The 14,763-nt window shown below is 37.4% G+C and overlaps 2 protein-coding genes across 2 annotated transcripts; one reads left to right on the forward strand and one right to left on the reverse strand.

The window, feature by feature from the left end:
- On the forward strand, positions 4,152-14,019 carry LOC102191443 (olfactory receptor 52E1-like). The gene is made up of 2 exons (XM_013969676.2): positions 4,152-5,087; positions 13,963-14,019. Exons 1-2 carry the CDS (start codon positions 4,152-4,154, stop codon positions 14,017-14,019), a joined length of 993 nt encoding a protein of 330 aa, XP_013825130.2.
- Positions 9,831-10,808, reverse strand: LOC102188218 (olfactory receptor 52D1-like). The gene has a single exon (XM_005702148.2). The coding sequence runs from the start codon at positions 10,806-10,808 to the stop codon at positions 9,831-9,833; it is 978 nt and encodes a 325-aa protein (XP_005702205.2).

Genomic DNA, 14,763 nt, shown 5'->3' on the forward strand with positions numbered 1-14,763 from the left:
CTGAAGAATTGATGCTTTTGAACTGTGGCGTTGGAGAAGACTCTTGAGAGTCCCTTGGACTCCAAAGAGATCAAACCAGTCAATCCTAAAGGAAATCAGTCTTGAATATTCATTGGAAAGACTGATGCTAAAGCTGAAACTCCAAAAGTTCGGCCACCTGATGCAAAGAACTGTCTCATTGGAAAAGACCCTGATGCTGGGAAAGATTGAAGGCAGGAGGAGAAGGGGATGACAGAGGATGAGATGGTTGGATGGCATCACTGATTCGATGGACATGAGTTTGAGCAAATTCTGGAAGATGGTGATGGACAGGGAAGCCTGGCGTGCTGCAGTCCATGGGGTGCAAAGAGTCAGACATGACTAAACTGAACTGAAGACTGTAGCCTGCCAGGCTCCTCTGTCCATGAGATTTTTCAGGCAAGAATACTGGAGTGGGTTGCATTTCCTCCTCCAGGGTATCTTCCAGACCCAGGGACTGAAGCCCCATCTTCTGTGTCTCCTGCATTGGCCAATATCAAATCAAAATGGTAGCTATACAATACTAAGAAGAGAGATCCAAATTTAATGCAGCCATTGCTTTATACATCATGTGGCCTGGATCAGGCCCAGCCATCTCAAGGAGTTAGGATGAAGAGCTTAGAACCAATCCGAAGAACTCTGTTGTGAAAAATTTTTTAATAATTTTAGAATATCAAAAAAAAAATAATTTTCCCTTGAAAATAAACAATACTGAATTTGAAAGTCTAGGCCCAGGATCAGGATGTGGGCTACTTATGTCTGTTGATGTTCTATTTCACTGAAAAAGGAGTTATTTCAGATCTCAGAGATTTATTGTTCTCTCTCCCAAACTTAGAGTGTTCCCAATACAACCAAAGTCTCATTCTGGAGTTTGTGTCCACCAAACCATAAAACCTCCCACCTAAGCAAAGGGAGTTCAAAAGGATGCTAACTTCTCTAGAAATCTCTTCAGGTAAGTTACTTTTTAGAAATGAAGATCTTTTTCTGTGATCAGCTGAGCACAAGAAAAAGAATGTAGGTGGTAGGATAGGGGGAAGCAAGCAAAGCTTTCTGACTAAGGGGAGAGGATAAGGGAACTGACTATAAGAATGTGTTGGTATAATCCTTTATGTACACGAGCAATTACTGCTTTCATTTTTCTAATACATTATTAAACATTCTCTGTGTGCAGCTCATATATCTTTTGATACTTGTGACATTCTTTCTGTGCACTAGAGCTCTTTGCTAACCTGACTCTTAATCTATTTACTGATCTATTGAAATTCTCTTTGTGTTTTCTTTCTCACCATCAACCCTTTCTAAACCAATATAAAGATTGGAGAAATGCCCCTATCCTGAGATAATATTCAACACAGAGGGAGAACTATAATTGAACTTGAACTATTCAGAAATAATCCCTCATCAGTTACATCCTAGTAAAACACAACCAAACAACTTGCTGCTGCTGCTACTGCTAAGTCGCTTCAGTCGTGTCTGACTCTGCGCGACCCCATAGACGGCAGCCCACTAGGCTCCCCTGTCCCTGGGATTCTCCAGGCAAGAACACTGGAGTGGGTTGCCATTTCCTTCTCCAATGCATGAAAATGAATGTGAGAAAAAAAAAAAAGAAAAGAAAATGAAGCCACTCAGTCGTGTCCGACTCTTCACGACCCCATGTACTGCAGCCTACCAGGCTCCTCCATCCATGGGATTTTCCAGGCAAGAGTACTGGAGTGGGGTGCCATTGCCTTCTCCTAGTTTCCTCCAACTAGAACATAGTCCTAATCGTTTCAAATAGGACAATCCCCAAGTATGTAATGCAAATATCTGTGAAAATGTCTAAGGATAAGGGTAATCAGATGTACTTCATTATAAATATAAGGAACTCTCTCAAAATATTTATATGCAAATGAACTATCAGGATTTAAAGTCTGCCCTGATATGAGAATTACCTAACAAGCTGAGATATGCAGAACCAAGTTCACTATAGCTGTTTATTTCTCACGTTCTCATCAATAGGTTAATCAGTAACTGTAGCTACCTTTTTGATGAACACATTATGACCCATGTAAACCTTGCAACAACCAGTGATGTCAACATTTTAACCTCATTTCATAGGGGAGGAATTTCAGACTAAAAGGAAAATAATTATTTAATTAAATTCAAATGGCAATGAGCAATAGCATTTGGCTTCAATTCCTAATATCTATGTCTAAAAATTATGCTGTTTCCCAAACAGTAAGCTCTAAGTTAGCTGAACTCAAGCCACAGAAAAGAAACTTGATGATAGGATTCTACTTCGTTTCTTTCCCAAATCCCCTCAATTTAAATATCATTCCTTAATACAACATTGTTAATCAGCTATATTCCAATATAAGATAAAATTTTTAAAATTTAATAAATAAATAAATATGACTCCTTATAACATCATCCTTCTTGATATTATGCATTTTTCCTACATAGTTCTTATTTCTTTTTGCATATCCCTTTTCTTTCTTCTCAATTCTATAATTTGCTTGCTTTTGACTAATTATCTTAATTCACAGTTTTATTTCCTTCCTGTATCTGGGATCAAAGTCTCCTTTGTAGAATTTCTCATGCAATGTGTCCAAGGCTCAAGCAGCAATGTGCCCTTTCAACACACACAAACACACACACACACACACACACACACACACACACATGCACACACACACACACTTTCATGCCTAGAAATATTGTTCTAATACAGTTTACCTATCTAATGCTGTGTCTCCCTGTTTTGCATCGGCATATGGCCCTTTTTTATGTATATGTCAATCCATCTCTCTCTCTATTGACAGACAGAGTATGTGAGTGTGAAAGAGAAAGAAACAATTCAATTACAGTGTGCTCAGACTTATTAAGGTGATATATCATGGTGACAACTTTGTATAGTAAAAATAATGGTATATTTGGATTCAGAGAGTGATGTGTATAAATTAACTCATTTTACTGGACCATTTTGTGATCTTTTATAAACCTGAACATTAACATTTGTGTGTATGTATATATATATCTGTGTTTCTGTCTTGACAGGAAGACACAAATAGCAGGCTCCATTTGCCTACAGTCAGAAGAGAAATGAAGGGGGAAATATACATTCCATACTAAGCAGACCCAGTTTAAGAAGATCATCCAGAGATGACGTTTCCCATGGCTTCACTGATAAAACTTCATGGAAGGTTATTTTATGATGTTAGAACTAACAAGAAAGGAGAGACCAGAAGATGACTACGATATGAGGAATAGTTTTGGGTGGTTTAAACAGTGAAAGGCCAGCACAGATCCAAAACTGTCTTACAAAGTTCTTGTTACAGTTATAGTTCCTTTTAATAGTGTATTGTGTATGTTTAAGTTAGAAATGTGGTATATTCAGAATAATAATGGTTCTCATTTTTATTTATTTATTTATTTTTTTTTAAATTTTTTATTTTTTTTTAAATTTTAAAATCTTTAATTCTTACATGCATTCCCAAACATGAACCCCCCTCCCACCTCCCTCCCCACAACATCTCTCTGGGTCATCCCCATGCACCAGCCCCAAGCAAGCTGCACCCATTTTTTAAAAGAGAAATTTTTTTGAGATATAATTCACATACCATATATTTCTCATTATGTATAAGATGTATTCTTACCTTGTATATAAAATATATAGTCATGAATCAACCAGTTTTTCTATAAAATAACAAAAAGTTTTCAAGAAATATTTTGTGTACCCAAGTAGCCAGGGAACACCTTATCTTAAAATTATTTTATTAATTTGAATGGCCTATTTGTATGACTCTTTCAACCACTAACATTTTAAGTTCCACCAGGAAAGATACCTTGTTTAACTCATCTTTTGCATTCGGTCTTAGCATAGAACTCAGTGCATATATGGTAGATACGCAGTCAATGTTTGTTGAACTAAAATATAAAATTCAATTGAATGGATTTGAGGAAGTACATGAAATCTTGTGGCCGTGTTTTACCATTAAATTTCATAGACTCTCAGGCCTCTATGATGCAACAAAGCCAGCAGTTATAGTACAAGTTTCACTGATTTCTTCATTTTCTCTGTAGGATGAAACATGTTCTCTGACTGAGAAGATCTTGGTCTCTGAAATATTTCACTGCAAAAAGATCCCCAAATGATGGCCTCACTCAATGCCACACTATTTCATCCCTCCTCTTTCCTTCTTCTGGGGATACCTGGACTGGAACATATGCATATATGGATTGGTTTTCCTTTCTTTGTTGTGTATCTGACAGCTGTACTTGGGAATATTAGCATCCTTTCTGTGATTCAGACTGAAAGTAGTCTCCATCAACCCATGTTCTTCTTCCTGGCCATTCTATCATCTGTTGACCTGGGCCTGTCCACATCCACCATCCCCAAGATGCTTGGCATCTTCTGGTTCAAGCTGAGAGAAATCTCCTTTGAGGGCTGCCTGGTCCAGATGTTCTCCATCCACCTATGCACTGGCATGGAGTCGGCTGTGCTCGTGGCCATGGCCTATGATCGCTATGTGGCCATCTGTAACCCTCTTCACTACACACTGGTGCTGACAAACAAGGCAGTAACCATCATTGCACTGGCAGTCCTCCTGAGACCTCTGACTTTTGTCATCGCCTTTATTCCACTCATTCTAAGGTTACCATTTTGTGGGCACCAAATCATACCTCACACTTACTGTGAGCACATGGGTATTGCCCGCCTATCCTGTGCCAGCATCAGGGTCAACATCATCTATGGCTTATGTGCTATCTCTATCTTGGTGTTTGACATTGTAGCCATTGTCATCTCCTATGTACACATCCTCCGTGCTGTATTTCAACTTCCTTCCCATGATGCCCGGCTCAAAGCTCTCAGCACCTGTGGTTCCCATGTGTGTGTCATGTTGGCTTTCTACACTCCTGCATTTTTTTCATTCATGATCCACAGGTTTGGCCGGAATATACCACGCTATATCCACATCCTTCTGGCCAATTTCTATGTAGTCATTCCACCTGCTCTCAACCCTGTAATCTATGGTGTCAGGACTAAACAGATTAGAGAGCATGTGCTGAAAGTATTTTCCAAGAAAAAAGCATAACTCTGGTAAAGAATCAAATCTAAGAAGGGAGTGGCACTCTATGGTCAAAATGAAATATTTGGAAGCAACAGAGGCCTATCTTAGAAAAGGCGTGTCAGCTTCCTTCACAAACCCAAAATTAGAAAGTTAGAATCATGTCAAATGCATTTATAAAGGTGTTTTATAATTTCCATTGTTTGAAAGTAATTCAGCCTCTTCACGTGGAAGAAAATCAACACTTTGTTTTGCTTCTACTATGACTGAACAAAACACATCACATTCCATAGTCACCATCAGATTGAAATTAAACCATGCTGCCCCCACTGCAAAAAAACACAAGCAAACAAAAAAGGTCTTTATATCTTGATTTAAACAAAAATAAATGAGTTACTGTGATCATTGCTAGTTCTAAAATAACAGATGCTGGAGCACTTCCCATATGCCTGGAATCACTATTGAAAAGAATGCTGCTCTTGACTTTGCTATGTTAATGTTAGAGGATATGAAATTGACACTGTGTATATGCTATGTGTGAAGATGAGAATTTTCCATGAACAAAACCGAGGAAAGTTGCCAATCTTTGTAAATATATAGTTTTCTTTTCTTTTCTTTCAAGCTGCATTGTGTTGCTTGTTTAATGGATGAGTTCTTACAGAGTCTTGCTTGCTGATACTTCTTTTCAAAGAAGCTCTTATTTTTCAAGCAGCTTGCCTCTGTGTTTTCTGCCATTTTGCCACTCCATAGAAAAGTTTTATCCTAATAGAATGTTGGAAGCCTTAGATTTCAAGTCCAGTATTACCCCTGAGTTTGTGTGTGTGCGTTTAAGATGAAATTTTAATTCCATGTGTTATCACTCACTATTTCTATTTCTATATGGCTTTACTGGCATTATTTGTAGAAAAGATTTAAGGGAAAATATGTTTGTAAATCTTGGCCAATAAAACTAAATTTTTAGCTATATTTTACTGCAGAACTCTCAGAGCTTTTAATTAATAAATTATTCATTTTAAACTTGGAAATTATCCTCCAAGCATACTATGACACTCATTCTATAGAAGGCACTTTAGGAAAAAAGTTCCACTTATTTTTATTGCAATGGAAAATATAATGTCATAAATTATTGGAGTTTTCATTAATTAACATCACACACTGAACTTGGGTTTATTCAAAAACAACCAGTTATGCTTTGGATTTTCTAGAACCTTACTGTGGTTCTAGAAAATTAATTGTCCACTTATTCTACTTATGAAATGGACTCTAGCTATACAGCCTAATTTGTTTTCTTGAGTGATTTGGAAAGTATTCAGTGTGTTTGTATGTTTTGGTTAATTCATGAAGAACTGGTATTTAACCTTTATAAGTTTGGTAGAATTCACCAGTACCGCTATTTAGGCCTGGAGGCTTCTGTTAGAAGTTTGCTCACTACAGGTTCAAATCTTTAAATTGGTAAGGGACTACTAAAGCCATCCATTTCCTCCTGCAATTTCTTTGAATGTCCTCAGTGAATGAGTCACAGGATTCATATCTCTCTAACTTTACCTTTTACTCAGGCTGAGGGCTGGTGAGAAGGTTTTCTAATGTCTATCCCAGTATCAGCTTTGGATCACCCCTTTATTCCTATGTACCAGACAAGACCAATCTCCAGGCTCTCCACACACCCTCAGGAACAGAGCACAGTGCTTTGTTACTTAAACCCACCGAGTCTGCTGGTGGGAGCTGGAGGATGGGGTTGTCTTCTGATTGTTCTGTTTCAGCCTGTCTCAGGCAGGTGCAGTGTTCCTGGATATTGAAGGTGCAGATTTCTCTGTGATTCTGCCCCTCCCTCAGTGCTGCAGGGGACTTCTGATGAACCTGCTTCAGCCTGGGATTATAGAGTCTGTTTCTACTCCTTTACCTCACAGGCAACAGATCTTCACTTGATACTTAGGGAACAGGAATTGGGTGACGTATAGTCCCCATCCTACAGCGGATGCCATTCCCATCCTCCAAGTCTGTTCCATGATGCAAGCCTTCTCAGGCCTCTAGTCCTACTTTCCAAGAGTAGGCTTTCCAGGAGTACCTGGCTGAGCTCTAGGGAGAAAAACCTGAGTGGGTCTAAATTCTCATTTGTGTCATACACAAATGGCCCTCAGCCATTCTATATTCTCAGTAGGTCTACACTTAGTTGTGAGGAATTCGCTTGAAAATTTTAACCAGTTCTTTTTTACAGGCTTGTATGTCGTATGGCATCTTGGCTGGTGAGCATGGAACTATGTTTCATACATCTTTGGCTCTGCCTATCTTCTCTGAGGTTTTGTGTTGGTTAGTTGCTCTCTAATTTCAGTCATCTGACATTTTCAAAAAAAGTATGGATTTTGATTATTTAGCATTTTTTTGTTTTTAGAGACACATCTTCTAAGTTTCTATATTCTACTGAAAAGCTATAACTCCTGATAGGAATTTTAAACCATGTTATATCCTTTAAGTGGAAGGTCCTTTATGTGTTCATTCTCAGTTTCCTACAACAGTATTTCTCAAAGCTTGGACCACTGAATCATAAGTACTCAGTATGATCTATCAAAAGAAAATAGGATTTTATTTATGAGACATGTGACAGAAGTTCTGAATCTTAATAGCTTTAGAGTAGGTCTGAGCAATCTGTATTCTTAAGAGACATTAAGCCTCCTTAATCTTGAGAACTATTATTCTCGAAAGTTGAAATTTGATTATTAATCAAAATGGTTCATTGCCAGAGGGGAGAAAAATCAGATAATCGTTAGGAAGTGAGATGTTTGAATGTAGAATTGGCTAACGCAAAACTGGACACTTCCCTTTATCCAACACACAAGCGCATGCATGTGCACACACATAAACACACACACACACACAACTGACTTGACCTAATCCACACTGACTTTTAATTATCTATCTAATGTTCCTGATGTCCTATCCTTCTGGAACACTTTTATGATTCTCTAAATCCCATGCTGTTGCTGCTGCTGCTAAGTCACTTCAGTCGTGTCCGACTCTGTGTGACCCCAGAGACAGCGGCCCACCAGGCTCCCCCGTCCCTGGGATTCTCCAGGCAAGAACACTGGAGTGGGTTGCCATTTCCTTCTCCAATGCATGAAAGTGAAAAGTGAAAGTGAAGTCGCTCAGTCGTGTCTGACTAGTAGCGACCCCATGGACTGCAGCCTACCAGGCTCCACTGTCTATGGGGTTTTCCATGCAAGAGTACTGGAGTGGGGTGCCATTGCCTTCTCCATCTAAACCCCATAGCCTTGGCTAATTACCTATTTTGTATTAATACTTCTATCATAGCACTTGTCACACTTACATAGCAGTGTGTAATATAACTAGATATAGTGTAGTGGCTAAGAATGTAAATCTATATATGGAATTACTGTGAGATTAGAAGAAAACTATGGTTTTAGAGCTGGAAAAGACTTCCAATTCTAGCTCCTTGACTCACTAACCTGTTGAATATGAGTTTGTTAAGCTATTTAACATATGGATATTTAGGATAACTAACCCTAGAAAATATAAGAGTTAAGTCATTATGTATATAAAATACATAATGAAGAGCTTGGAACCTAGCAAATGCTTAATAAATGCTGATTAACTTCCCATTTTTAGCTTGAATGGTGAAGTCCTTGACTAAAATATTTCCCCATTGGTCAACTAATTTCTCTGTGCACAACTGAAGCTGAATTTTAGTTGCATCTGTAGATTACCTAGGGAACTTGAAAATATGAATGCTTGAACATGATGCCTCATAGTTTTACTTTCTCTAGATTTTCATTTACATAGAACCATACAGTATGTATTCTCTTGTGTCTGACTTATCAGTTAGCATAATGCCTATGAGATTTACCCACGGGAACCTGTGTGGTGTGTGCTCAGTTGCATCTGACTCTTTGCAACCCCATGGATGCCACCCACCAGGATCCTCTATCCATGGGATTTCCCAGGCAAGAATACTAGAGTGGGTTGCCATTTCCTTCTCCAGGGGGTCTTCCTGGCTCAGGGACTGAGCATCTTTTGCATCTCCTGCATTGGGAGGCAGACCCTTTACCACTGAGCCACATGGGAAGCCCCATGTGAACCTTTAAGACATCAAGAAAAGTAAAATTATTTAATGACAAATAGAAAAGATAACAGTTGAGGATAATTTGGTCAACAATGAGCCTATTCAACTAATAATAGATTCCAAAAGACTGTAGGAGAATAACTTGAAAAGACTAATAAAATGTAATAACTAGAGAATAGAACTGCATAGTTAGAGAAGTGCCATTCAAGAAGAGGGTGAATTGAAGAAAATTTTGGTGAACAGATAACAGAGAAGGTAGCACCAAGAGACTCTGACTAAGACAATATTAAAGCATATGCTTGAGAATGAAGTACATTTAGTAAAGAAGGAAGAACTGGGGCAAAAAAATAGAAATTTCTAAATCCAGTAGTAAATTTTATACTGTAAGCCAAAGATGTGATTATATATCATGCTGATTTTAAATTTCTCTTATTTTTCACCTCATATGATTCTCCATTTTTGAAACAATATTTTATTATTTTGACAAAGAGCCTTACTTGGTAATATACCTGCCTTAATGCCTATGACAACATAGATATAATAATGTAATAACCCATCTTTGGATAAGTTACTTCCCATAGAAAAACCTTAGCCCTCAAACAATTAAAAGAAGTTCTTGATGAAGAACCCACACATTCACAGTTAGATAATATAATGTTGTTCAGATATTAGTTATGAATAAAAAAGATTTAGTTCAGAGACTTTGAAAAATTGAAAAATTTAAGAAACCTGTTTCGTATCTTCTTGGTCCTTACCCCATAGATGATGGGGTTCACCAGGGGAGGGACTAGGAGATAAATGTTGGCCACAAATATGTGGACGTGGGGTGCCACATGGTCCCCAAACTTGTGAGTAAGAAAAGAGAAGAAGGCTGGAGTATAGGACACTAAGATTACACAGACATGAGAGCCACAAGTACCCAAAGTCTTGAGTCGGGCATCCTTGGGTGGGAGATGGAAGACAGTGTAGAGTATGAGGACATAAGAGCAAATGATCAATATGAAGTCCACTCCTCCTGTAAGAAAGGCAACAGTGAGGCTATAGGCTCTGCGGATTCTGGTCTCAGCACAGGCAATCTTGATGAGGGCCATGAACTCACAATAGGTATGGGAAATGATATTTCTGCAGTAGGGAAGCCACCGTAGCAAGAAAGGGTGAGGAAAGAGAAGTACTGTGCCCTGGAATACAATTGCTAGACCGATGCACCCAATTGTAGAATGTGTCAGAATAGATGCATGTCTTAATGGATTACAAATGGCTATATAATGGTCAAAAGCCATTGCCAGGAAGAAGCCAGACTCCATAGTGGAGCAAGAGTGAATCAGGAACACTTGGGTGAGGCAGGCTTCAAAGCGAATCTCTCCATCATGGAACCAGAAGAGGCTGAGAAGTTTGGGCACAGCTGTAGTGCACACAATAAGGTCAGCCAGAACTAGCATGCAGAGGAAGAGGTACATCGGCTCATGGAGGCTAGAATCTGTCTTGATAATAAAGAGAAGAGAGCAGTTTCCCAGTAGGGCTAAAAGATAGATCACACAAAAGGGGATGGAGATCCAGATGTGAGCAGTCTCTAATCCAGGAATGCCGATGAGAATGAAGGTTGATGGATAGATATCAGTCTTATTATATGCTGACATAATCATCAGATGTTTTAGTTTTCCCTTCATGGATTTTCATCTAATGCAAACAAATCATAACATAAATTTTGAAGCCTCTGGGAAGTTAGCCAAAATGCAGAGAATTATAGTCTATGGAATAAATACAATGTCTGTAAATATTTTGATAGAAATTATTTCATTATCTGTCTGAGTGTGGAATATTACTTCAGAGTTATAAATTTCAGTGTGGCTGCTCTGTAGATGCTAAATGAGAAAAGATATCTAGGTATCAAAAAACTGGAGTTACATATATGAAATAAAAATCTTCCATTAAGAAGAAAGGGATATCAGTTGAAAGCTGAAGACTATGTGAGAGTCATGGGTTTGGATGACTTAGAAACAAACATGCAACTGTAAGATACAAAGCAGAGTGAAACAGGAGGGGTGATAGAATATTTTGAATGGAAAATAAACTTTATTTTTGATTTTAGTTATAATAGTTTGGGCACATGCCAAATTATAGGGGGTGGGTGGCTTTGAGATTTAAATATTGCAGTTCTGGGGACTGTTGTAGAATAAACAGAAGGGGCTTAATTCAGACCAACATGGGATTCATGCAGGATGATGGCAAGAGTGAGCCTGATGACAGTGTGTCAGAAAATGAACAGCTCATTGTATTGCTTATGACCCACATCTGGCCCCAGAATTTGTGTTTGCGCTAGTAGGTAAAAATTACAATATTATTATAACCTGTATTCTGAGCTTCCTTCACTTTTTGGCATTGCTGTTTAGTCATTAAGTAGTGCCCAACTCTTTTGCAACCCCAAGGACTGTAGCCGCCAGGCTGCTCTGTCCATGGGATTTCCCAGCAAGAAACTAGAGTGGATTGCCATTTCCTTCTCCAGGGGATCTTCCCAACCCAGGGACTGAATCCATGTCTCCTGCATTGGCAGGGGGGTTCACTGAGCCACCAGGGCAGCCCTACCCTTGCTTACCTTTAGGTTTATGTCTACATTCATTAGCTAAAATGAGTTTCTACAAACTTTCCCTTTTTGATCTTCAAATGAAATTTTATATCCTTTTATCTATAGTTGTGTTTCCATCAACATTCTCCTATTACTCATGCACTTTATATTTGTTCTACCTCTCTACACAAGTTAAATATATTTCCTGGTAGAAAATAAGTGGATAAATTGTGAAAAATTCATACAGAAGTGAATGCAATTTTCCAATTATTTAAAACAGATTTTATCCTTACTTGCAATCATGAAATTAGAAATGAAAATATGATAGAAATCACAGTTTATATTTTTATCCAACAGAATATCATGATTGATATCAAGCATTAGAGAGGTTTGAGCTAACAAGCAGCTAGTATGCGTAATTGGTAGAAGACAATTGACCTGTTAGAGAAAAAATTGTTTAGTAACTATTCTTATGAAACAAAAGGTTTGGCAGTTCAATTTAACAATTTGCCATCCAAGGAATAATGCTCATATATACATATGGAGGGAAGATCCCCTGGAGGAGGACATGGCAACCCACTCCAGTATTCTTGCCTGGAGAATCTCAGGGACAGAAAAGCTTGGTGGGCTATGGTCCATAGGGTTACCGAAAGTTGGACATGAGTGAGTGACTAAGCACATAGACATAGAAGTATATACAGCGATTCTCATTGTAAAAATGCCTATAATAGAAGAAAAAAATCAAGCATCCAAAATGTCCATCAAGGTAATATTAAGTTAAAATCTGTAGCATATTATAGAGTACTCAGAAGCAATTAGAATGAAGTTATTTATACATATTTACATATAAAATATCCAAATGAAAAATGAAACAGAAATTTGATTTTTCCATTAACACAAAAACACAAGCAAAAATGAAACATGTATGTTTGTGTGTGTGTGTGTCTGTGTGTGTGTGTATACACACACAAAACACATTTATACTAAAGCTTTTATAAACACAGAAAACAATCAAGAAGGGTATACTTAGGAAGCATAGATTTAGAAAGAGCTTAAATTTGGGACTGTGATAAGAATATAATTTAGCTGTATCACTGTGGTTACCTCTTTTTTAACAGCCTCAGTATAGTCGATAAATTGATGTGCTATATATACTTTAAGGTAAGTAAATAAATAATGCAAAGTTGCAATGGTATTCATTATAAAAATATAAACCATGAAATTACAGAGGAGATGGGGCTTTCCTTCTCTTATAAAATATTGAAACATTTCTCTAACCTTTTAAAATATCTTTCCCACATCTCTCATAGAGAACTTGTCACTTAGTTTGTGAAAGTGGTGGCCCAGCGTCTTTGTTCTTCATTGTGGTATTTTTTCCACATAAAATCCCTCAATAACCCAAGAATTTACTCACATATCACTCCTCTGAGATTACTTTTCTAGTTATTTTCAACCATCATTTGATATCCCTCCTCAGCGTCCATATGACGTGTACACTTACATGTCTCTATTTCGCCATACTGTGTTTTTACTTCTGTACATCTTTCACATTTATTATGGTACAAATTCTAACTTGACAGAGTTCATTTCTTTTCATATATTTCTTTGACATTTCAATGAATGAATGAATGAACAAAAAGAAAAAAAAAGAATGTAAGGGGGTGTTATTTTTTTCTGGTAAATAATTTTATTTAAACTTAAGACAAACAATGGAATCACTATAAACTGACTCTGGTTCACACTAACCCCCAAACACTATAGTACATTAACAGTTTATACTATTTTCATATTATTTATACTGTTCATACTATTAAAATTTTTAATACTACTTTAATATGTTTATTTTTTATCATATTAAATATTTAAGACATATCCAAGAAAGTAAACGGAGATGGCAACCCACTCCAGCACTCTTGCCTGGAAAATCCCATGGACAGAGGAGCCTGGTAGGCTGCAGTCCATGGGGTCGCTAAGAGTCTGATGCGACTGAGCGAGTCCACTTTCACTTTTCACTTTCATGCATTGGGGAAGGAAACGGCAACCCACTCCAGTGTTCTTGCCTGGAGAATCCCAGGGACAGGGGGAATGGGCTGCTGTCTATGGGGTCGCGTAGAGTTGGACACGACTGATGCGACTTAGCAGTAGCAGCAGCAATAAATTAAAAATACAACAAAAATAAATTATAAAAATGAAATACAACAAAATTAAATTATATCAATATTTTTTTCTTTGTCTGATTATAGCGGGGCGGGGGAGAGGGAATGGAGGAGAAGAAATATCCGAATGTGAGGAGAAACAAAATAAATGAGCTATAACATCTGGCAAAATTCTGCATCTCAGACTTTCTCCATGCTGTTGAATATTCTATATAATTTTTAATTTTTGTTGGTTTTTTAAACTTTTTATTTTGTATTGGAATACAGCCAATTAACAATGCTGTGATAGTTTCAAGTGTGATGCATTGATACATGAAAAAATGTTGTTACAAAATAAGAGCATAGTAGATCCTGATATTATAAATCAAAACCCAAAAGACCTGTATTGCACACTTAGAAGAGTCAAGAACATGGATGTACATATGAGTGAAAGATACTGTATAAAATAAACACACCAAAAAGTAAAAAAGAAAAAAAAAAGTTCTACATCTCTATCAAGCTTATAACAAAAATAAAATAAATCAACATGAACTGAGCTTCTATTAGATATTATATTTCTTTATACTGAGGGCATTGTCGTACTGAATCCTTAAAGGGACTTTCTAGATAGGTACTCAAACATATAATACAGATATGAATACAAGTAAACGATGTTTACTCTAGGTTCCCAAATCTCTTCTACAATGAATTCAAGGAGCTAGAATTGGAATCCAAGTGTAATTACAAGGTTTGCAATTTTGTAAAATGTTATAAAGTTTATATTAACCATTAAAAGGCAAGTGCTGCACAGGATTCTGTAAGTATAAAATGACATAAGGCATGTTAGACAGTTTGGGGCAGCATGGAGAGTTATTCAAATACCCGAGATCTCTAAGGGTTGTTCTGAACGTAGGGCTGATACAT

Source organism: Capra hircus, chromosome 15, assembly GCF_001704415.2.
Source record: "Capra hircus breed San Clemente chromosome 15, ASM170441v1, whole genome shotgun sequence".
NCBI classification, from domain to species: Eukaryota; Metazoa; Chordata; class Mammalia; order Artiodactyla; family Bovidae; genus Capra; species Capra hircus.